Source organism: Anabrus simplex, chromosome 4 (assembly GCF_040414725.1).
Source record: "Anabrus simplex isolate iqAnaSimp1 chromosome 4, ASM4041472v1, whole genome shotgun sequence".
NCBI lineage: Eukaryota > Metazoa > Arthropoda > Insecta > Orthoptera > Tettigoniidae > Anabrus > Anabrus simplex.
The window spans coordinates 280,330,191-280,356,191 of NC_090268.1; the positions used below are offsets into that span (position 1 = coordinate 280,330,191).

A 26,001-nucleotide genomic window follows, 5' to 3' on the forward strand; every position below is an offset into this window, starting at 1 on the left:
TTTGCTAGTTGCTTTACGTCGTACCGACACAGATAGGTCTTATGGCGACGACGGGACAGGGAAGGGCTAGGAGTGGGAAGGAAGCGGCCGTGGCCTTAATTAAGGTACAGCCCCAGCATTTGCCTGGTGTGAAAATGGGAAACCACGGTAAACCATTTTCAGGGCTGCCGACAGTGGGGTTCGAACCTACTATCTCCCGAATACTGGACACTGGCCGCACTTAAGCGACTGCAGCCATCGAGCTCGGTAGGTGGTGAGAGGATCGGCGGCCGTGCCATATACTAGCAACTGACCCGGTATTCGCCCTAGTGCAGGAGAATGGAAAACCACGGAGAACCATTCTCGGCACAGCCAACGATGAGGACCAGACCCTCTCCGTCTCCCGAATACAGAGGCGTAGAGCTATGGTAGAGCCATGGCCACTTGTGGGCCCAGACCCACTCTGCATCCGTCGACGCAATGTTGGATGGGTATCTGTCGAAGAAGACTAGATTTTTTTTTTGATAGGGGCTTTACGTCGCACCGACACAGATAGGTCTTATGGCGACGATGAAGACTAGTTTAATGCAGGTTAAACGGAAGGGAGTAGCAGCCTCTCAAAGTTACAAAGGCGGCAGTCGGGTTAACTGATTGAAATGGCCTTGTAATCAAACTTAACATGGAATTATCTCTGGAGGATATGCACCTCTCTTTGTTTGAATTGTCAGATGAGAGATTCCTCCCTAGTAAAATATTCCGTATATAAAGCTGTCCACCATTTGAATCTCTGGGTGGCTATTTCCTGAGCGCGCGGGGTGGTGGTGGTGGTGGGGGTACTCGTGAGAAGGATGTATACTGGCATTCTACGAGTCGGAGCATGACATTTTAGTTTGAATCGTTGTGGTAGGATAGAGAATCTGAAAAGGGAAGTGAATTGACTAAAGAGTGGAAGTGGATGGTGGGAGCTAGATGCTTTGGCAGGAAGAGACAGTGATTCTTGTCAGGAGACTACAACATTAACGTTAGGCGGAGGAAATGAAGCAGCTAGTTTAACATTGCATAATGAAACTGTGCTATGGGATTTTTAAACCATGACCAGCATAGCAAACGGATTGTTGTCATCAAGATAGATAACAAGATAATGTCCCTCGATAATTGTACATATTTACATGCATCAAACCGGTCTACGGACAGATGACCAAAAAGAAAACATGCAGGGAATATCAGGGCATGATGACTTTAACCATCATAAAATATAAATGTAATTTGAAATTGAAGAAATATAAAAGGGGAAACAATTTTGCTACTTGCAACCTTAATCACGAGTGATAATCTGAGTCTACGTCCGGCTCCATGGCTAAATGGTTAGCGTGCTGTCCTTTGGTCACAGGGGCCCCGGGTTCGATTCCCGACAGGGTCGGGAATTTAAACCATCATTGGTTAATTTCGCTGGCACGGGGGGCTGGGTGTATGTGTCGTCTTCATCGTCATTTCATCCTCATCACGACACGCAGGTCACCTACGGGCGCCAAATCAAAAGACGAGCCGAACATATCCTCGGACACTCCCGGCACTAAAAGCCATACGCCATTTCATATCTGAGTCTACAAGAAGTCACAAAAAGGATAGCAATTTTAAAGAAATCTTTCCAAGTCGATAGTCAACAAACATAGTAGATATCCAAAACCGGAAGGCCTTTGCGAAACCTTTGTATGGAGCATGCTTTGGACAGTTGTAAAAACTGGATTTTAAAAGAAGAGGAAAAGAAAAGGATAGGAGAAATTGAAAAACAAATACAATTTATTGGTCACATTCTGCGGCATGAAGAGTTCCTTTGCAACATCACTGAAGGAAGAATTTCCGAGAAAAGGGGAAGAGAACGACACAGATAGTCTTACTTCAACAACCTGCTGCTGAGGATGAACTGTAAGACTGAGTCGGAAGGACTGGCTCAAGATAGACATCTGTGGCTACGGCGGCAAGACTTAGCCTTTAGAAGATGAGAACGACGGCGTCGACGACGACGACGACGACGACGACGACGATTACTTTTTCGTGTCATAAAAATATGCTGGGAAAGATTATCAAGAGGTAACCCTTAACTTCAATTACTGAGTGAATTAGACTTGTAGTTAGGGTCGTGCAGCTGTGAGCTTGCATTCGGGAGTTAGTGCGTTCGAACCCTACTGTCGGCAGCTCTGAAGATGGATTTCTGAGTTATCCCATATTCACACTAGGCAAATGCTAGGGGTGTACCATAATTAAAGCCACGGCTGCTTCCTTCCCACTCCCATCCCATCGTCGCCATAAGACCTATCTGTGAAGGTGCGACGTAATGCTACTTAAAGAGCTTAACTTCGATTGAGATCCTTAGCTGTGAGATGCTTCTAAAACAGACTGTTGCGAAGGTAAAATATGACCCTCAATGTACTATTGTTCGTCACTGTTTATTTTCCTTTTTTAACGTGCATATTTTAACGTCCAGCTTGACCTTTTACTTGTTGAGAGATAGCGATCGTTGCTCTCGTAATTATGTCTTTTAGAGTGTCTCCCCTTATCGATCATGGTACGGTCTCTTGCTGTGATAACATCTTAGGCTGAGCAGACCGAGCCAACGTTATACAGTATTAGAATATCAGCCACTAGAATGAACATTACTTTAATGAAACATTAAAAATTCTAGAATTCCAGCCAAATGAAGGCTATTCTCAGAAAGCACGATATCAAAACCATCTTCAGCCTAATATCAACATAGGCAATTATTTGTGATCTAGTAAATATTGGTCTAAACTGTGCTGGGCTGGGCTGAGTGGCTCAGACGGTTGAGGCGATGGCCTTCCGACCCCAACATGGCAGGTTCAATCTTGGCTCAGTCCGGTGGTATTTGAAGGTGCTCAAATACATCAGCCCTGTGTCGGTAGATTTACTGGCGCGTAAAAGAACTCCTGCGGGACTAAATTCCGGCCGTAAAGCCAATCAAATTATTAAACTGTGCTGGAATATATCAATGTACCTATGGATCTGTTTATGTTGTACAAACATCAATGATCATTAAAGAACTTCGAAAGCACTTGCGTCTTTGCCATCCAGAGAAAGCTACTATGGCAGAGCATAACTAGCGTTCGGAAGTTTATGACCTAAAAAAGTACAAAATATGCAAGCAAATATGCCTTAAAAGTATTACCTAAAACCGATAAAATATGACTTAAACATTTCAGGGATAGGCAACCAGTATTAGGGTATTACTATCATTAAATGTGCCAAAAAAAATGTGATAAGCAATAATACAGCAGACATATTTTATCATACAAACTGACAGAACTGCAGTAGATAAATTAAAACTTTATGCTTCATTCAGTATCATAGCCCTGAGGCGCAGTTCCCACTCTGTTTTCCTAAAATGGATCCGAAAATTAAGTTTTAGGATGCTTTTTTTAGGATGCTTTTTGGTATCTGTCGGCGTACGATCGTACGGCATCTCTTTCTAGGAATCATGTCTTCTAATCCTCCTACCTATCTTTTACAGGAAAAGAAAGAAAAATACATCTCGTACAGCATTTTGAAATCATGTGTTTTGAAATCGATGCAGATATTATGCACCCTGATGAAAACGGCGCTTCAACTTAACCAAAAATGTTCGAAGTATAACCAAATCTGACCTTCTATCACTAAAATGAGAACATATGACAAACGTAATACAAATGGTCGAAATATGTATTTTATACACCACAAAATTGCTATAAACGGGGCCAGGGACTCATTATTCAGACTTACTTTTAAGATTTCGGGTAAAATGACCTCAAGAAAGAAATACGGTATGACTTTTCCTTAACATTCGAACCTTAGTGATGACCGTCAAATGCGTTTTGATGAAATATCTGCCATTTTTAAGGAGAAATGCTTTACAGCTCGAGCCATTTACGAGGTGATAAACAACCGAAACGAAGGTGACGGCTATATACTGAGTAAATCATGGTTGCCCTCCGTAGTTACGTCTACAACGTAGAATCATTTCACATGAACTCACCCCTAAGTACTCTACGTTGGCACAAAAATCCACGTGAGTGAAGACTGTAACCCCATATGAAGCACAGAACATCATAATTTTGACACAACTGAATAATCGGGATATTACGTCGTGTTAAAATATAAACTGACAGGTTTCAATCTTGGAATAAATGCTTTAGGAGTTAGAATCAAGTGCTTTTTCATCATAATTTTCCTTTATATGCAGTGGATCGGGAAAATATTATTTCTTTCCATCCTATTTCATCTTTTACTACACTTCATTCATATCGGTTCCAGTCCAAATTCCGTTGTCGATTGCTTTTCTAAATCAAATCATATCTGTCATACCCTGGGTCTTCCATAGCTTATCTTTCTTTTTTTAATTCCAAGGTTAACTTTGAAATTCTTTCCCCAACATCAATTTCATGATCAAATCGTCTTAGTCTATTTCACCCCCTGTTTTATCTGAACTTCTCCACCTCAGTTTCCTTACTCTCTCTTCATTATTCTCTCTGCATATTCTCATCGGCTTTCACATTTTCTTTTAAAATAATTTTCTTACGTGTATGTTTTCTTTGTGTTTATTTACTGACCTGGTATTATTCCGTAATATCATAATACTACTACTACTACTACTACTACTAATAATAATAATAATAATAATATGAACGTCCGAATCATTGCCTGAATGGTCAGAGGGTCTCGGGTTCGATTCCCGGCCGGTTCGGGGATTTTAATCGCTTCTGATTAATTCTTCTGGTTCAGAGACTGGGTATTTTTGTTTGTCCCAACACTTTTCTCATAATATTGAGACAACGCGCTACACTATCAAACACCACAGAAACACGCAATACTGATTACATTCGTCCATATGGGTTGGCAGCAGGAAGGGCATCCAGCCGCAAAACAGATCCAAATTCACATGTACGACTCTATTTGCACTGGCGATTTCACAAATGTAGGAAAAGCAGTCTAATAATAATAATAATAATAATAATAATAATAATAACAATAATAATAATAATAATAATAATAATAATAATAATACCGGTTTTATGTCTCACTGACTACATTTACGGTTGCAAGTCATAAATTTCATATTGGAATCCGTATTGAACTACGTATAAGTTCATAGAAGAATTTTCGTAGAATTCCACCTTTGTCCACAATTTGCGATTTATTAGAAATCAAAACCGATGTGAAACATGTTTCGCCTAAATATATTAGGAATCTTCAGCCGTGTTGTCTCATTCCTAAAATTAAAATTGTTAACTAGTCCTTAGGCTATGCTGAAAACACTAGACTATATAAAATGGCTTGTGACACTGAAAGAACCATCACAAAAATATAGCCTATAACATTTACAAAAAATGAACACTTATGTGCACTTGACATTTGTGTTCTTGCCTTAAAACTTCATTTGGATAAAGTAATGCTTTTGTTGATCGTTTTTGACAGTTATTATTTATAAACACTCAGATACACTTGTAAATATATTTCACAAAATTATAACTTTTGTCAAAATAAAAAGTGCTACTGTTGATCATGTTTGTAAATGTAGCATTTTAAATTGCGAAATTGTGAAGTCATAGAAGCTGGGAATTATTTATATATATCGTGAAGACGGAGCAGCCCTATGAGGACAGAGTAGAATAGGGGACTTCGAGAGAAGGTTCTTTCTGTGGATAGATATATTTTAAAAACAGTCCCGTTGCGGTGGGAGATTAGTCTGAAACGAAAAAGGTAAGAAAAATACCTTAGTTGTAAAGCTCTAGGCCAAAATGTCACACGCCATTTTATAGTGTTTAAAGCATAGCTTAAGGACTAGTTAACCATTTTAATTTTAGTATTAAGCCAACACGGCTGAAGATGCCTAATATATTTAGGTGAAATATGTCCCGTTGTTCTATTATGTAACATCCGTTTTGATTTCTAACAAATCACAAATTGTATTGAAAAGGTGGACTTCTACGAGATAATTCTTTCATCAGCTTACATTTACGGTTTTAAGAAGGTGCTGAAAGGGAGGAGCTATTTTTGGTGATGATGATCGTTGTTTTAAGGGACCTAACATCTAGGTCATCGTACCCTGATGGTACGAGATGAAATAGTAGTTTAAATTGTTTGACCTACCCACTGATTAGCATACATATGATTATGAATTTAAAATAATCGGTGCTTCTCAATAACAATACCTTATTTTCTTCGTAAAAGGATTGAAACATGAATTAAAATTTAAGTCAATAAGGCATTTTAATGTGAATTAATATACCTATATATCTAACAAAAAGTTAAAAGCTAATTAAATATAAAACTAGTAAATGAAAGTACAATTAAAAGGCCAAGGGTGTACTTTAGATTAAAGGGTTCCTGACAATAAAATTAATTTACATTGAAAGAAAAGGATTTATTTTACTTGGTGGTAAATCTACCGGCATTAGGCTGGCTTATTTGAGCACCTTCAAATACCGTCGAACTGAGCTGGGATCGAACCCTCCAACTTGGGCTGAGAATGTCAGCTCTTTACTATGTTTACCACTCAGTAAGGCCGTCAGAAAATGTGCTGCATGAAATATATTCCAAACACTGTTTGGGAGTTCTAACAATTTAAATCAGACTTTTCTTATTCCTCAATTGTGTAGATAACATCCTTTGTTCGTTGTAACTTTCATGTAACACGAAGTTGTTAACATCAGGGGAAGAGAGTTCAATGTTTAGTGACTAGAGATACAATAACGTTGCGTTTGAATTCATTCAAATTCATTTCCATTTTAAATGGCGCCGTATTTCATTCTCTCTCTCTACCATTTGTCGAAATGAATCCACCCATGGCAGTAGCATTTATGTCCACTTACTAATTGTAAGATGCAGCTGTCACGCAAGAAACGAAGGCCACAATTAAGACAGGCAAACATATGTCCAAGGTGCACAGGACTCAGTGTGAAGTCAGGGATCCCTGCTGAGGTCATATTTATAGTTGTGGTTCCAAACACGCCGACTGGTCGTGAGTTATGGCCAAGATAAGACATCACATAGGTAAGTGGTGAAGTCACTGCCCTGGGAGCTAGTTCAACACATGGCTAGGGTATTAAATAATAACCAATAGCGGAGTTCATTATAGTCGCTGATGGTGTTTGAAGAAGATCACTTTAATGATAACAAACTAGCTTACCACAAGGATAGGTCTACATTAATGACGCTGCAAACTTGACTGCTTCTGGAAATCAGTCACTCGATTAGGTGATGATGATGATGATGGCGACACTTATGACTGTTGTTTTAAGAGACCTAATATCTAGGTCATCAGTCACTGATATCACGAAAAAATTAAAATTTACCCTCTAATTAAGATGAATATGTAAATGAATTTAAAATAATTAGTGGATCTGATTCACAATGCCTTACTTTCCATAAAACATGAATTAAAATGTAATCAAATTAAAATATCAAATATATTTAAAAGTAAACTCACACGTGTTATAAAAAGTTAAAATCTAAAATCAATTTTAAAAAATAAAGCCATTAAAACAGTTAAAATATAAAACATTAAAAGCGTAAATTAGATTAAAAGTTTACAAATAATTGCAATAAATAATAATAATAATAATAATAATAATAATAATAATAATGTTATTTGCTTTACGTCCCACAAACTTCTTTTACGGTTTTCGGAGATGTCGAGGTGCAGGAATTTTTCCCGCAGGAGTTCTTTTACGTGCCAGTAAATCTACCGACACGAGTCTGACGTATTTGAGCACCTTCAAATACCACCGGACTGAGCCAGGATCGAACCTGCCAAGTTGGGGCCAGAAGGCCAGCGCCTCAACCGCCTGAGCCACTCAGCCCGGCGCAATAAACTAGAAACAGACCACTATCCATCTTAAAACTGATGGCGAGGTCTGCTGACTTCTCTTCATCTCTCAGTGGGGATATGATATTCGGAAGTTGTAGACTTTGGCGGTGATCAGTCACGTCTCCGCACTCCGTAAGGATGTGTACTACGGTCAGATGAGCGCCGCAAGTATCAGAAGGTCTTCTCTCTTCAGTAAGTAGTGTACGTCGCTATACCACGGCCGATCCGAAGACGGCACAATACCACTGCTTCTCTCTGGGAGACCCGAGAGAAATTCTTCCATATCATCGTCGTTCCATTAGTCGTTCTTAGCTTATAATTATTTCTTTTTTTTTCAATTTGCTTTACGTCGCACGGACACAGAAGTGGCCGTGGCTTTAATTAAGATACAGCCTGTTGTGAAAATGGGAAACCACGGAAAACCATCTTCAGGGCTGCCGACAGTGGGATTCAAACCCACTGTCTCCCGGATACGAGCTCACAGCTACGCGACCCGTACCATGAGGACCACTCACTCGACGATTCGCGATGAAATCGAAGTCTGGGTTTCATAGCCTGAGCGCTAGACGGACGATTAATCCCTTTGCACACCCACTAACTTTTAGTGGAGTCTCTCAGCCAGGTGTAATCGAGGGCTATTCAGGTACAATGGTGTTCGTGGAGGATACGTGTTGATTTAAGTGAACCCTCCGTGCGTGGCGACACTTGTCCGCTCTATTGCTTCAATTTAGTGTCGCAAGCTCCGGCACGAACCTCCAATTATAATATATTGATACTTACGGCAGTCCCAGCGAGCGATACATTTATAGAAACGTCTACCAATGGAAGACACAAATAAGAGTGGAAGGACACTGACTGCAGCACACGCAAGGTCATAGTGACGATGTGTAGTAGTAGCAGTAGTGTGGACAGTACTACGATCATTTTCTACCCATTGACTTGACATACTTGCTAGAATGGGTTGTACCCAGTCTTGTAAGATTCATGTGAAAAGAAAGAAATAAATAAAGAAAAAAGGAAAGAAAGGAATATTTATGTTACTGTTGAAATAATAACAGTCGTGAGATCTCCAGTATTACGAGGAATCCGAACTCCAGAAACGTGATATATTTCATTTCAAACATTCCACATGCACTGGCCGGAATTTGCACCACGGCCACCTTATTGAAAAAAAATTTTTTTTTTTTCTATTCGCTTTACGTCGCACCGACACAGATAGATCTTATGGCGACGATGGGATGGGAAAGGCCTAGGAATGGGAAGGAAGCGGCCGTGGCCTTAATTAAGATACATCCCCAGCATTTGCCTGGTGTGAAAATCGGAAACCACGGAAAACCATCTTCAGGGATGCCGACAGTGGGGATCGAACCCACTATCTCCCGATTACTGGATACTGGCCGCACTTAAGCGACTGCTCGGTATAGAAAAAATTAGTGGTAGTGCTACTGGTTATCACGCCCCTTAGTGTGAAAAAAAGTGGGTTATTTTCCCAGAAGTGGATTCTCTGCGGATTTCAAGCCATGCAAATACGAATTCCAGAGTGGTACTTAAATCGTGTTCTTCTCCAATCCTAACCACAATTATTTACAAATGTACACACTACTACACTGAGTGGTTCGTTAAACGACGCAAGTATTAAATACCTTCTGCAGTTCGTGATTTCCTAAGCCTTTAAAATTAAACAGCAAAACCGCAGATTATGGTCCTCGAGTAATATTGATGTATTTGTTTTATACTCGCGGGAAAAATATTCCTCAGTGACATGAGAAAGTCCGCCTCTGTGGTGTAGTGGTTAGCGTTATTAGCTGCCACCCCCGGAGGTCCGGGTTCGATTCCCGGCTCTGCCACGAAATTTGAAAAGTGGTATGAGGGCTGGAACGGGGTCCACTCAGCCTCGGGAGGTCAACTGAGTAGAGGTGGGTTCGATTCCCACCTCAGCCATCCTGGAAGTGGTTTTCCGTGGTTTCCCACTTCTCCTCCAGGCGAATGCCGGGATGGTACCTAACTTAAGGCCACGGCCGCTTCCTTCCCTCTTCCTTGCCTATCCCATCCAATCTTCCCATCCCTCCACAAGGCCCCTGTTCAGCATAGCAGGTGAGGCCGCCTGGGCGAGGTACTGGTCATTCTCCCCAGTTGTATCCCACGACCAAGAGTCTGAAGCTCCAGGACACTGCCCTTGAGGCGGTAGAGGTGGGATCCCTCGCTAAGTCCGAGGGAAAAACCGAACCTGGAGGGTAAACAGATGATGATGATGATGATTGCTTGGCATTATTGACTCCCTCTCGTACAAACACCACCTGAGTCGCCCTCACGTTTCTTAAAGAATATCGTTTCAACCCTGTCTTCGGAATTAAAGTCATTGGGCGAGCTAGGAATCGAATTCGTGGCCTCCGGGGAGGAGACAGATGTGGCTGAATTGCCAGACAGAAAGAATCATATCAAGTTGAGCGAGATTTTAGAAGATCTATTCATACTTTTACCGTAAGGAAAACTACGCAGAATCTCCTTACTCCCGGGGCCCTATTTCGTAAAAGTTACAATTTTACACGCGACAGGTGACAGGAAATTGTCAGACAGGTTAACATATTGACAATTTCCTGTTTCATAAAAGCTTATAATTTTGTAAATTTTTGTAGATTTGTACGATAATTTTACAAATGTCTTTTTCATAAAACGTTTGGACTGACAGGTAAAAATCTGACAAATTTGTTAAATTGTAGGCTACATATAGTTTTATGAAACAGATATACGTTATTTTTTTCGCATATTTACAAATTTGTAGAATTATCATTGCAGGAGTGACAGGTAATCATTCATGTGGAACCTGTAACGTGTAAATAACTTGGAAGTTTATTTTCGTGAATGTTTTGTGACTAAAATTCTCTTGTGGATAATGAACTCAAGCAACAGCAGTAGTGAGAGTATTGAAAACATTTAAATGAGACCACGCCGGGTTTTTAGGCAAGTTATTAACCTAACTTTCAATTTCAGTGACTATCCATCGCATCCAGTGATTTATATCGCTCTTCAGAGCCTTCTAGAGCATAATACAATAAACTTACTAGGTCTGACATAAAAATGTTGCGTCTGACATACACTTGACGCGTTTATGAAATGAGTTCTGTAAGTTTGACAAGGTATTATATTCTGCCTGTCGAGTAAGGGAAACTTGTAACATTTATCAAACAGAAAATTGGAATGACTTATTTACGAATTTGTCAGATCTTAAATAATTGTCGGAATTGTCGCAACTGTTGAGTTTTATGAAATAGGGCCCTGGCCTTTCCCCAATTACCTGGGGTCGGCAATAATGAGGATTCGGTCCAGTTTTGCAGCTGAATGTCCAACCTGTATTCAAAGTGATGTGTTGTATATAAATTGAGAGGTGTATTAAAACGAACTAGAGGAATCAACCAAACAAATTTAAATTCCCCAGCCCAGCCGAGAATCGAACCCGGAGCTGTTTGAAGCGAATGCCACTACGCTGGCATTTCAGCCAAGGATCTGCTCCATAGATAAGTGCGTGGTGTCTTAAATTTTCGAGAGGGCCAAGGAAAAAAAAGATATGTTTTTTTCGTAAAACCCCACTCCAAAATAGAACATTGTATAGTATTGTTCTCCATTTAACGTCCCTAGAACGGCTATCGCTCGGTGGTGCCGTACACACGCAGCAGTAGCGATAGCAGATAGGGCGCGCTGTGTTAGCTCCCATGTTCACAGTCAGATACCCGTCATACAAAGTGAGCCATAATTGCACACGGCACCACTGTTTGTACATGCCGCCACTACACGTAAATAATGTTCCCATCTAAGACTTGAAAATTGTTATCAACATGAATATGTTCACTTATCTACTCAGTGTTGGCAGAACACGAGGCCGCTTTCTGTAGTGGAAAAAAAAAACCCAACACACACACAATGAGCCTCACCTAATTTACTGTGTTGCTACCGCCATAATAATTAAGGTTTTGGGAGAAGATGAGAGTAACCCCATTTGATGTATTTTTCAAGAGAGATCATGAACTGATTTAAACATTTTATATGGCTTGAATACATGTTTAATGTATGTTTTAGAATTTTTCCACTTTCAACCGGTCTTTAACTATAGTTTTGTATTTTATCCCGGCTATCACTATTGGTATTAAACAAACAAAATGGAGTTACCCTCTTCTTGAATCAAATAATGAAAAGATGTCTTTCAATATCTGAACATTTCTTTCTTGTATTATACACATAATTTCCCGATTAGTTGTTTAACAAAATGTCAGTCATCTGTGAGAACAAACAGTTATATTTCTTACGTTTATTGTCCGTAGTAGGTTTCTGCTTGATACGAGGGCTGATCAACAAAGGTGAGACTGATTTTTTCTTGTAGCTTACGTGATAATTTCCTATCTGTAACATAAATATCTGAAAAGAGCGGGTTTTTATGTATAATGTCCGTAGGCGGCAGCACTCTCGTATCGGTAGGTTGGTAGTAATGCTCTATTTTGTAGACGCTGCGTGCATTTTACATAACAAACAATGGAGGTGACGCAAGAGGAGCAGTACAGCGCAATCAAATTCCGTTTTCGTTTAAACCATACAGCCACTGAAACTTACGAAAAGCTGAAGCATCATTATGATCCTGAAGGAAAACAAGCCAGCACAATGTGGAAATCGCCAAAAGAGGCAATAGTTGTTCCGTCTGCTGGGAAAGTGATGGTGATCACATAGATTTACCATCATGCAGTTCCCCCTCAGACTACTGTTACTACACGTCAGTATTGGTTACACTGAGGAAGCACATTGCAAAGAAACGACCAGAGCTTTCTCGGACTGGGTGGCGCGGCCTCACGTCGCAGATCAAGTCATGCGGTTTCTGGCTTGAATCAACATTACCTGTGTACCGCATCCACCTTATAGCCCTGATCTTGCACCCTGTGATTTTTTTATTTCCAACACTAAAGGAAAAGCTTAAGGGCATTCGATTTGAGAACTCTGAAGCAGTGCTCAAGAAAAGTGAGGCGATTCTCAAGGACCTGATTAAGAATGGTCTGCAGCATGTGTTCAAAGACTGGTAGAGACACTATAAAAGATGCACTGAAGCAGGAGGGGACTACTTTGAAAAAGATCATGTAAACATTGAAATGGAGTAATAAATATCTGGGGGAAAAAATCAGTCTCATTCTTTGTCGATCAGCCTTCGTAGGTTTACAACTTTCCCACTTACTCTTGTGTACTCCTCATTTTCACATCTTTTATCCTCCTCCCATTTAGAAGAATTGAGTTTACTGTAAATGTTCTTGTGAACAATCTGTTCCTGCTGTATAATTGTGGTTGATTTCACTCCCTGAATCCGCAACATGTTCACTCACATCACTTTCAGTAGATGGAGAGAATGAATTACAACCACGCAAGGTTCAATCGCATGTAATTTACCTACGGCTTATAGCAGGGCCTCTCAGGGTGCACGGTGCAAAAGACGACTTCACTTGGTTGTCCAGAGTGCAGACCCTCACTCCTCGATTTGGAGCAATAGCGCTGTCTCTCTCTTTCCTCACGCCTGTCTCGCTCGCTCCTCCTGCCTCCCTCTTCCTCACTTGCCCCGTAGCGCTCCAAATCCGAGCCGAGTTGAGCCGAGCTTAGCCGAGTAGCCCGCAGATAAAGCTAAGCAGAGTGGAACCGATGCACTGTGCACAGGAACTCTGCGCCGCTAACTGCACGCGTGAGATTTTGGGCGTTTGAGAGGCCCTGGCTTATAGTTTCCTTTTTGCATCAAAGATAGCACTAATGTTTCCCTACACATACCTATACGAAATAAAATAGATTTTTATGAAATTTGGGTTATTATTCATTCAGCGTTTGGCATTACATATCACAAATAATTGTAAAATTAGATAGAGTATATTACATATTTACATTACTGTATGTACAATTTGACTTTTAAGTTGTTAATAAAGTCTATCACAGTTGGACATGCTTCCCCAAAGTCACTGAAATTGCCTGTATATGAATGTGACGGCCCGTTGCCTACGAGATAAGTATTACTAATCACGTAGACAACGGACGGACACTTACGCACGATGTGCCGAATAGTCTGCCTGCGAACACTGTGGTGACGGAACTTGTCCTAATTTGTGGAGAAGATCAGCGCTGCTGCCATGGTTTATCCTAATCCTGTTTAGGGTTGAAAAAGTTTTCCGGGGCAGATGGAAAATACTTGATTATGTTGTGGTGTTTGTTTTTGGAGTTATTCCCCTCTTGAATCAAACCCTTCACAACTGGAATTTCTGAAATTTAACAGAATTAAGACAAACAATCTATCCTACGATGTGTTGCGTTCATCCGGGAGGACAAGGGTTCGTCTCCGTCAAAGGGATGATAAATGTATGAGCTCGGCTACTACTCTCTCTCTTTCAGAAGATTTGAGACTAAACAGGAACACAGTCTAACCACATACATACAGTGATAAGGGCTTTAGTGGAAACATTCGCTACCTCGTCCAGCACTGCACTACCCTAAATTAAACTACAATTTACAATATTACTTCGAAAAAATAAACCTGTGCCGCCTCTGTGGTGTAGTGGTTAGCGTGATTAGCTGCCACCCCCGGAGGTCCGGGTTCGATTCCCGGCTCTGCCACGAAATTTGAAAAGTGGTACGAGGGCTGGAACGGGGTCCACTCAGCCTCGGGAGGTCAACTGAGTAGAGGTGGGTTCGATTCCCACCTCAGCCATCCTGGAAGTGGTTTTCCGTGGTTTCCCACTTCTCCTCCAGGCGAATGCCGGGATGGTACCTAACTTAAGGCCACGGCCGCTTCCTTCCCTCTTCCTTGCCTATCCCTTCCAATCTTCCCATCCCTCCACAAGGCCCCTGTTCAGCATAGCAGGTGAGGCCGCCTGGGCGAGGTACTGGTCATACTCCCCAGTTGTATCCCCCGACCAAGATTCTGAAGCTCCAGGACACTGCCCTTGAGGCGGTCGAGGTGGGATCCCTCGCTCAGTCCGAGGGAAAAACCGAACCTGGAGGGTAAACAGATGATGATGATGAAAAATAAACCTGACAATAGCTATTAGAGCAGTAGTTCCACGAAGACTTAATAACGCACGTGCATATAAACAGATCACATAAGATCGAGCCAGCCATGACTAAATGTTGTGTGGCGGAGGCTGTTCTATCTAGCTAGAAGTGCCCTCATCCTATGAAGCTACTGTTAGGATTTATTCATGACCACTTATTGGGTTAAATGTAAAATTACCAGCATAAGAGAGAGCCAGGATCGAAGCTACTAACGTGAGCTCATAAAGCCATTGTCCAACCGTCTCAACCACTTAGCATTCAAGAATTTTTAAATTCTCGATAATTTCGTTTGATTTAGTAAATCATTTTTTGGATATTTTTAAACAAATGACGACCATCAAGCAGGTTCATGAAAGAAGAAATTCTACTAGAAAACACAGTAAATGAATGCCGATCTACGGGTAACATGATCGTGGGTTCAAATCCGGTAGGTCCAAAGTCAATTCTGCGGGATGAGGCTACATCAAGGCCTCTCAGGGTGAATGCTCCGTTGCATTGCGCGGCGCAAGGTGTAAAAGACGACTTCGCTGGGTTGACCAGTGAGCAGACCCCCACTCCTCGAATTTGAGCAATAGCGCTGTCCTGCTCTTTCCCTACGCCTGTCTCGCTCGCTCCGCCCGTCTCCCCTTCCTCACTTGCTCTGCAGAGTTTAGCCGAGTAACCCCGAGACAAAACGATGGCCCGAACCGATCCGAGTCGGACCGATGCACGGTGCACAGAGCCTCTGCACTTCGATTTGCACGCGTGAGATTATGGGCGTTTGAGAGGCCCTGGGCTACATAGATCCTTAAAAAAATAAGTGCGAATGCGGCGAAGAACAAACTATGAAACATTTGCTTCATTGTCCAATGTGTCCACCTTCTTGTACTGAAGATGAACTGTTTCTGGCAACACAGAATGCGCTTGACGTTGCAAGATATTGGTCACAATTTTTGTCGGGTTGTTCCCGGTGTGTCTCGAATCGGACGGTCGGATCGAGTATAAATGTCTTCTTGTCACCAGGTTTAAAGGCGTTGATGTCAATTCTTGTTGACTGCAATGCCATGAAGTTTTTCATATACGCTGTAATATATCTGGCGCAGACTATCAGCCACTGAAGATTGAATCGCGTGGTGCCTTGCATTTTGTACATATTCGCCAAAAGGAATATCTGGCATCTAACTTAGAGGTATAAGGAGAAAAAATGTGTGAATATATGGAAACAAAAAAGGACAAAATCAAAACGAGTCAGATAATTTAGGAGAACACAGAGGAGTTCCAAGCAGAGAAATGTACACCGTGCACATTTTCTTAAAAACTCCTAATTGATTTTTTCAATTTTTCCCAAGTAACTTCTCAAAGGCTGACCTTCGTTTCAATCACAATTTCATTACTCTAGCTCACAACATATTTGTCAAAACTTTACTAGAAATTCCAAAAATATTATAAATATTTGGTGCTATTTATGAGAAAGTGTTTAAAATTATAGGCTTGAAAATTTTACAACTTTTTCGACCAATTTTATTTGAGCCTGATATGAAAATTGAACTTCCTGACTGAAATATATTTCAGATAATTATCATATACAACAATATTTTTATCGAATTCTGTTCTTCTTCTGAAATAATAATAATAATAATAATAATAATAATAATAATAATAATAATAATAATAATAATAATAATAATAATAATAATAATATAATTTGAAGATTTAATCCAGATGTTGTACCCCACAGAATAGTGGGATATAAATCGGAAAGACCCCTTGGATACAGAGAACTAGTAAAATATTTTACCTGTCATAACGAATAATGAGCGTGAGAAAATTTTCCCCCTCAACGCACGGTTTCCACCCGCTTGTAGTCGCTCTAAAACATTTTGAAACCATCGTGAATCTAAATTGGGGCTGTAAAGTATCCGTAGTTCCAGGAAATCGAGGTAGCAAATCAGAGGAGAATTATTACAAAGTCAGATTAGAAATGACTTTGAACAGTTTCAAAATAGGAAGTCCATCAAATATTCATTCGCAATCTCACATTTCAATCGTACTTTTAATAAATATTTCAGGCTGCATTCGGAAATTAGCAGGGCGTGTCCACGACAGGAGGGCCATTGCTTGCTGTTCTCCGAAAATGAAAGTCGTAAAATGATGTGGTGCAGATGACTGGTTTCCAGGTACGGCACGCGGTTTATCTTCACCGTTTCCTCACAACCACTGACACTCAAGATGGGGCCAGATTGTGTGTACGCTGTCCGCCAGTATCCTGAAAGGCCATCTATTTAACACACAGAAATAACAATGAAGTGCTAACGTAGCTGTGATCACTTTGCCAGCGAAATTTGTTCCAACTATCTATCTAGCCCATTTACATGCAACCTAATTGCCTGGCGGCAGTATGAACGATGAAGGATATAACAAGTACTCTGAATTTTTAATTTGCAGGAGTAATTCACGTGTGGCTTGATTGTTTGGCGGGAATTTAGGTTATAACAGTGATAGTACTTTATTTTTTATTCACTTTTAATGTGTACTCGTAAGTGCGATAAAACTGCGCTGGTGTGCTTAATAAAGCTTGTGTTTGTAGAAATTTACTTTATCTGCAAATAAATTTATACACCCAGTCCATTGTTGTGGGCGCCGTCTAGAGATCGCTCATCATCTAGCTAATTATTAGTCTTTGGTGCACGCTATATAATTAAAACTGTGTTCGGCATTCGGTAAACCGCACTAGCTGTCATTGCTTGAGTTGAGTTTAGTTTGTCGGCGCGCTGTCCACGAGAATGATGGAAAAGAAAACAACGAGAAAGAAAAGAATGAACGCAGACAACATTTAGTACAATTCGAGAATAATTTTCATCATACTCTATGTCCGACTCGTTGGCTGAATGATCAGCGTACTGGCCTTCGGTTCAGAGAGTCCCGGGTTCGATTCCTGGCCGAGTCGGGGATTTTAATCTTCAGTGGTTAATTCCAATGGCCCGGGGGCTGGGTCTGCCTGCTGTCATTTCTTGATGGAAACAGTACTTTTGCATCCATCTCTTGGCACAGGCCAGAGTAAAGTGTAGCTTTCACCGAAGTCCCAGTCAACATCCATGGCTGTGACAATATGGAAGTTGCTGGAGTATGGGTAGTGCTGAGTAATGACATTCGGAGCACAACTAGTGTATCTGAGTGTTATGAAAGGTGTTGCTCATAGGGTCAGTCGTGCTGCAATAGTACTTTCTGACCCAGTAAGGAAAGCAATGGCAAACTACCTCACTTCTCATCTTGCCTAGTACGCCTCATTTTGGTGCTGCCATTGGTTTTTGGGGTTTCCTTAAACCGCATAACTTTTGATGGTGCTATTTGAGTATCCAACCAGCCTCTAGGCTGATGACCTAACAGACAGGGGGCTGGGTGTTTGTGCTGTCCCCAACATCCCTGCAACTCACACACCACACATAACACTATCATCCACCACAATAACACGCAGTTACCTACACATGCCAGATGCCGCCCACCCTCATCGGAGGGTCTGCTTTACAAGGGCTGCGCTCGGCTAGAAATAGCCACACGAAATTATTATTATTATACTCTATAAATTACAATAACTGACCACATACATACATTATATCCCACCATCGCCTCTGGAAATCTACGGGACCTCTAGTTATGCATGTAATTCTAAGAAGGGAATGAGTTCTCATCACAAAAGATCCAGATCAGACAAGCAAAGTTGAATATATCCTAGGGATATGAGCTACGAATTTTAGGTAAATAAAATATGATGAATTATGAGAATATATTTATTCCTAAAATTTACAGTCCTTTACATCATGCCGGGCTGAGTGGCTCAGACGGTTAAGGGGCTGGCCTTCTGACCCCAACTTGACAGATTCGATCCTGGCTCAGTCCGGTGGTATTTGAAGGTGCTCAAATACGTCAGCCTCGTGTCGGTATATTTATTGGCACGTAAAAGAACTCCTGCGGGACTAAATTCCGGCACCTCGGCGTCTCCGAAGACCGTAAAAGAGTAGTTAGTGGGACGTAAAGCTAATAACATTATTAAATTATTATCCTTTACATCATCGCTATCCCGTCGATTAAGTCACGGCCGAGATTAGGTTAGCAGTTTGCCTTTTTCCACCACTACGAGCGCTACTACGGTCGGTGCGGACATTTTCAAAAAAATTAAAGTGCTTGAGGGTATTGAACCAAGGAACACATTACAGAAACAATTATGTAAATAAGTTAATTTGACTAGGATTTGAATTATTTAAAAAAGCGCGTGGTGGGTAGAAGGATTAAGAAAGGAAGAAGATTAAGAGAAATTGGGAATATTTTCCTATGATAACCTCTGTAGATGCTCTCCGCAGCTATAATATGAAATAGTAAATGCACATGTTCTGCTTTGACACGAGAAGCACAAGTAACTACGGAGCCCGTGGCGGTCTCAGTGATGGCTCAATGAAGTGAACTGGCAGGCGTAAGTCTTCCAACTTAATTTTATTCACATGACGACAAACTTTCCCTGGAGCCGATTCGTAAATCTCTTTCTCTCTCCTCCTGCTAAACAGTCATAAATTCCACATTCTTATGACCATACGACGTTTAATCTTCGGTGATCACATTATTTAACGACTTCATCTGAACAGAAAGGGAGACATTAGCAGAGGCGATCTTATCCTAATTGATACTTAATACTAATAAATTGAATATTGATGTTGTGGTTAATTACTCGATCATTTGGGGCTGGGTCCTAATACTGAGGGTCATAATTTCGAATTATAGTCGCGGCCCTACGCCCTTTCGGTGGCCACCTAGTCAAGGGATCCAAGAATCAGATGCCTCAAGGGCAGCATCGTATGTGACGCTTCTCCTCTGTACCACGGGCAAGTCGTATTTCCATGTTACCAATATCATTAGAGCAGAATAATGGACACTAATGACTGCTAGTCGGAGCCTCCCATTTCAAAGAGGTAGCCAGGAACATATTTTAGATCGTGTCTTACGTGTACTTCTACCCACGACCGTGACCTAACATTAGGTTAGATAGTGCAGGTATTATATCCATCTCAGTAGGTAAGGGCCGATAACTTCCATCCTCGGAGATGCGGTTGGATTTCCAACCCTTTCAGAGATTTAAGATTGATGATGGAAGGCAACTACATTTCCTAAAACAGCAGTGATCGGATGAAAATGTCCTAGATCTCCAACAACACTCTCGACCAAAAGTAAGGAGCACATTAGAGCAGGAATTTTGAACGTGTTTAAAATTGGGAGCACCTGTCTCATGTAATACTGTAGTACGTATACGAGCACAATGAAATCCAACGCTTTAATTCCTGAATAAGTAAATAAATAAATAAATAATAACAATGTTCAGCGCTAGACTGGAGATCTATAAATTCAAGTTCTTTTCTTACAATTGTATTTATGTCGCACCGACATAGATAGGTCTTATGTCGACAATGGCATAGGAAAGGGCTAGGAGTGGGAAAGAATAGCCCGCGGCCTTAATTAAGGCACAGCCCCAGCATTTGCCAGGTGTGAAAATGCGAAACCACTGAAAAACCATCTTCAGGGCTACCGACAGTAGGGTTCGAACCCACTATCTCCCGAATGCAAGCTGACAGCTGCGCGCCCCAAACCACACGGCCAAATCGCTCGCTAATTCAAGTTTCGTTCGAGCAGCTTTTTTATTTAAAATTTAAAATTCAGAGCTAAATAAAGTGTTGCATATTACGATTTTACACATTATGCATTGTAGGTCAATATTTGAGACACACAGTGCCGCTAAACAAACCCAGATCATATTCTATATTTGTCCAATAGAAGGCATTTGTTGTGCCGGTCAGTTTAGCATAATCACTTGTAAGGTCGGTGGTGTATAGACAACACGTGTAGGACTGGAGGCATGACAAGAGTATCCTTTTCTGCTATTGACTGCATTCGAATTGTGACATAGGTGCAAGAATAATGCGTACATGTGGATTCACCGTTCGTGTTGTATTTAGTATTAGTGACGTCTCCACAATTTGGAAAAAATTCTGGGGAGACACAAACGGTTGCTAATCAACAACGGACGGGACGTCCACGCAAAATAACTCGCTGGAAAGATCGGTATTTTTTGCTTTCAGCACGTCGTAGGCCCACTGCTACTGCCACCTCGTTTCACTAAGATCTTCGGAGGACCACCGGAGTGAATGTGTCAGATCAGACAGTGCGAATTGGCCGCACCAATGAGGACTGATATCTAAATTTCCCCTTAAATTCATACCATAGGGCAGCTCGTGTGGATAGGCAAAAACTCATTGTCCAGTACGCACGCTCTACTCTTTTCTGACGAGGTCACGATAAGCTTGTACTCATGTAATAAATTATTGAACTGTGTAATTAATTGAAAATATATATATAATCACTGATAGGTCATTTTTAAATTATTATGTATATATAAGGGTTTTAATCATCCATTTCACATCATCATTTCATTTCTTTGTATCGCGGCTCTAACGTATCCTGAATGAACGACTTATTGAGTAAAGTATGTCAACATCATTCGTATTAATAGCTTGCAGTAAATTTTCCAATAGCCGAAGTCAGGTGACCGGAGTCAGGAGTCTAATTTCAGCGCATTACCAGGAAATGTACGTCATCAAGCTTACGAGATGGATTCACAACAATACATAAGAGAAGGGATAATACATGATATATTACTGGACCATGTGATGTGGTTGATGGAGGGAGACTTGGAACCTATATACTTCGACGACAAGAGCTGGAGAGGACACTCTTACTTACAACTACTTAGAAGGACGACTCTAATCTATCATCGGAGGAGGGCTGTTACGTCTTGACATCGGAGCAGATCTTAACTTAGTTCACTTTGCATCTGAGTAGTGTACTACTCAGAATTTATTCTCATTGAGACGTGTTATCTCAATGACGGGAGTTAAAGTCAACGGGAGACCGGTTTTGACTGGTATAGGGCAGGAGATACTTTGTTATGAATTTAGTTACGCTACTTTTCCGTAATACGGAAGAATACCAGTGTATTCTCTCCATGAAAGCAACCCATGGTGGTTTTACTATCAAAATTAGGACTCATTACGACTTTATGTAAGGAGTACAGTAGGAAGTGTTAACGGCAGGAAAGTCGTAGTACAGCTAGTGTACTATGCACAAAGCACAAGTAGGACTGGAATCCACAACAAGAGATGACGCCGCCTGTACGAGAGATCCATCAATCATCAGCTTCTACATAACAGAGTCTACAAATGGTGAGCTAATGGCATAAATTACTGCAAGTCTTCGCGTAACAGTTCATTTTCTTAGAGTTTATTTCATTCAATTTTTATTTTGCTTCCGTAAGTTCAGATTCCGTTAATACGCCGTTACGTCACGTTTTTCAGCATTAGAGTCTGGAGACGATTCGATCCGATCCAGTGAGAGAGCCCTTCATCATCGAGTCCGATCAGTTGCAAGGGATTCCGTCATGTGTCATGTTTTGGGATGGGATAATACTTGGTCGAGGTACATCTCTAATTCCTATCCGGGGTAACATGACTCGTTCGGTGTACAGAGACAACCTGCAGCATATCCTGCAACTGTGGGCGAGGGCTTTATAGTAGATGATAATGATCGTGCCTCTCGAGTCAGAGTGGTCAATCGGTTCCTTGGGGAGTTGGGACACAACGAATGGTGTAGCAGGTGTATTCTTCGGGCATGAACTCTGTTGAACATGAATAGCCTGAACTCAAGAGAGCACTTGCCCACCGTCCTAATCCTCCTCGTAACATTCAGCAACTGACTGAAGTTGCTATCCAAGAGTGGGATAATCTGCTCCTAAACAAGTTGGATTCTTTGGTACTGGGTGTGCCTCGTCGTGTTCAAGCATGCCTCAGGGCCCAATGTGGCTATACACGGTACTGATCTGCCACACAACGAAGAGCCATTTTCTGTTCAAAATCCCTCGTCACTAACTTGGTGCTTTTGTTGCGTTCCTGTTGCTTTTGCGTTAGTGACTGTATGTTATTTTCTTTGTATATATCCTTGGTAATATATAACGTACGCACATACACACAGCAAAACATCGAAAAACAAGAGAGGAAAATTCTGAGATACTGTATATTGTAGGATTAAAATTTAAAAAGTGGTATTTGGATGAAAAAGAAACCACAAGAAATTTACCAAATCACAGAAAAATAGCAGATACAATTAGAAAAAGGCGATTAATATTCTACGAACACTTGCACAGAATGGATAACAACAGGCTGACAAAGAAACTTCCAAACCTAATACTATGCATGGAAAACAGGAACAATCGGCTGGTGGAAATAAATGAAGATCTGCAAGATTGCCGAAGAAACCATTGAAGATATAACATAGTTTAGTAGCCTATCTAGCAAGCATGAACTTACAGAAAAAACCTGAAGAAGAAAACCTCAATTGACGAATGAAAAGGTATTTTTCACAATGTCTCTTCTTTTTTGCAATAAGTTCAGATGCACTGCTTAATTGGGCATAAGGAATAATATTAAAAAATGATGTTCTATTTCGGGAGCTTGGTGCACTCATACTACTAAAGAGATTCGTGTCGCTACGTCTTACCTTGGTCTTGCTGCCCCCGATGGAACCAGGTCTGATAGAGCCCGTCTCGTAGAAGCGTGTCAGGATCTTGGAGACACAGCCATGCGACACCAGTAGTTGTCGCGAGATGTCACAAGGACGCACGCCCATCAGAGCCAGCTCTACAATGCGACGCCGCACACAGTCAGGTAGAGGTCGGCCGTTCACGAACACACCACCCAGCTGGTTTACCCCGGCTTGGCCTGCAATACAAGAGGTAAAGAGTGTGATTCTTAGGATATGAAATAAAACAGGTTTGTTTGAAAATTAAATTAGTTTTGATTTATTTAATTTCAATTACACGAATTTTATACCCACACGTACGTAGTTTTATCTCATAGCAGTGTTCGGAATCTGAGATAGATAGGGTCCTAATACACCACGTCTTTCAGCTTCTATCTTCAGCATAGCCTATTTATTCCTACTTATTGTGCAGTCTTTCCAGCTCAACGTTAGGATTGCAAGATCAACGAGTTCCTCACCTATCGTTACTTTTAGGCGAGAATGGGGTATCAATGTTAAATCAGCCAAATCTACTTAAAAGGAAAAAGGCTGGTAATAATTAAACAACATTGTCACATACTTCTCAAGAAGGTGGCCACAATTAGATACATGGACAATTCATAAGAAGTCACGTAAAGTTACACATCCGTTTCCGTGATCATTTCCGACCACCTCTTGAAAACGTACTATGTATCCTAGTCCGTTTCAATCCTTTTATAAACTTAGGAATTCAAACATCCACAATATTACTTGGAAGCTATTGTGCAATAATTGACAGACTGCACGATTTGAAAGAGGACAAAACTTACGAATATATTTAATTCGGACGAAACATGGCCTTGGACAAAGGTAATGGACGAACATGATAGAAGGACTAATGAATAATAATAATAATAATAATAATAATAATAATAATAATAATAATAATAATAATAATAATAATAATAATAATACCGAAAATTCGTCCCGCAGGAGTTCTTTTAACGTGCCAGTAAATCTACAGGCACATGGTTTACGTATTTGAACACCTTCAAATACCATCGGACTGAGCCAGCATCGAACCTGCCAAGGTTGAGCTCAGAAAGTCAGCGCACTACTGTCCGAGCTACTCAGGCCGGCGAAAGTGGACTAATTGTCCGTGAACGAAACGTGTGGAGATCAATATCGCATCCTATGCAGCCAATCCATAAACATAAAGAGTGTCACGATAAACTTGCACGACAGACTGGTTCATATTCGATTGTATGTCATCATTTTCTATCAGTACTGTTGTCACCATTCTTAGTTCTGACACTTTGGAATGGACCTAACTAGACGTTGCACTTACGACCTCCACCCTTGTTAGTGAATAAGCAGTAATGACGACACTGAACTACCACGTTCCGTTACGAACAGTTCATAACCTCGTTACGACGTGCCTCTAACCAACAATACTCTCATCATCTGTTTGCTGAAATCCCTGCTAAAGAGCAGATTCCCTTCGACTGGCGCTATGAAAACTTGAATATTTTATGGTACTTCAGTGTTTTGCCCACGGATCGCAGCCGTGTTCTCTTGAACTACGAATTACACAGTCTATTGCTACACTAAGCAAATATCCATTTCCGGTGAGAGTCGCTAGATGCAGAGTGGGTCTCGGCCCATAAGTGGCCACAGCTGGTCCGTGGTCCAAAAGCTCTGCACTCTGACCGGCCAACCGCACACAGGAGGGGATGGCCACGGATCTACCATGGCTCTACGCCTCTGCATTCGGGAGACGGGACAGGGATGGACCTCACGGCTGGCACCTATCGTTGGCTGTCCTGAGAATGGTTTTTCGTGGTTTTCCATTCTCCTGCACTAAGGCGAATGCCGGGACAGTTCCTTGTACAGGCCACGGCTGCCAACCCCCTCACCTTTTCCGATCATCCACTTCACCGTAACAAATCTCCCCGCCTGAGAGACGGCGTCACCGTCTAAGAGGCCCACCTCCCACTTCAGGGGAGGAATGAAAACATCATAGTTGTAGTAGTTCGGTGAGACCAGTACACTGTATCTTCTGGTATACAAATCTACAGACCGTGCACCTCTCAAGGTCACTGTTGCTAGGTATAACATTTCGTGACGTCACTTCCGTTAAACATTTTGTCGCGTCACGTCACGTCATGCAAATTTTTGCATGATCCCCAGCAGTAAGGCATATTCATGTCAAAAAGAAATGGGAAATTTTTTCTGAGAAAATTGTACCCGAGAGGAATTTGCGTTGATATTTCTTTGAACTATTGTACATTTCATTGATTCTAGACTGATATATGATAGCGCATTCTGATTAACTTAGGAAAACAACGGGAAAATACATCATTCCACATTTCCCTATTACACCTCTTCGGGCCAAGGACTCAACTTGCACTCCTGCATTAGGAATTATTCTGCTCTGCTAGATCTTTCTTGGGAACACTCTTTCGGTCAACCACAACGTAGTTCTTAAAGCCACTGTTCAAACCTGCGATCATACAGCCCAGAGTTTG

General features: G+C 41.2%; 1 protein-coding gene across 1 annotated transcript in view; it reads right to left on the reverse strand.

Annotated features, from left to right (window-relative positions):
* Nucleotides 1-25,591, reverse strand: part of Poxn (Pox neuro) — a 182,709-nt gene extending 157,118 nt beyond the window's left edge. Inside the window, exons 1-2 of the mRNA XM_068227391.1 lie at nucleotides 25,390-25,591; nucleotides 23,474-23,694 (exon numbers count right to left, since the gene is read on the reverse strand). Of these exons, the coding sequence (XP_068083492.1) occupies nucleotides 23,474-23,694; nucleotides 25,390-25,591 (423 nt within the window). The remainder of the gene's footprint in view (nucleotides 1-23,473; nucleotides 23,695-25,389) is intronic.
* Between the last annotated feature and the right edge of the window lie 410 nt (nucleotides 25,592-26,001).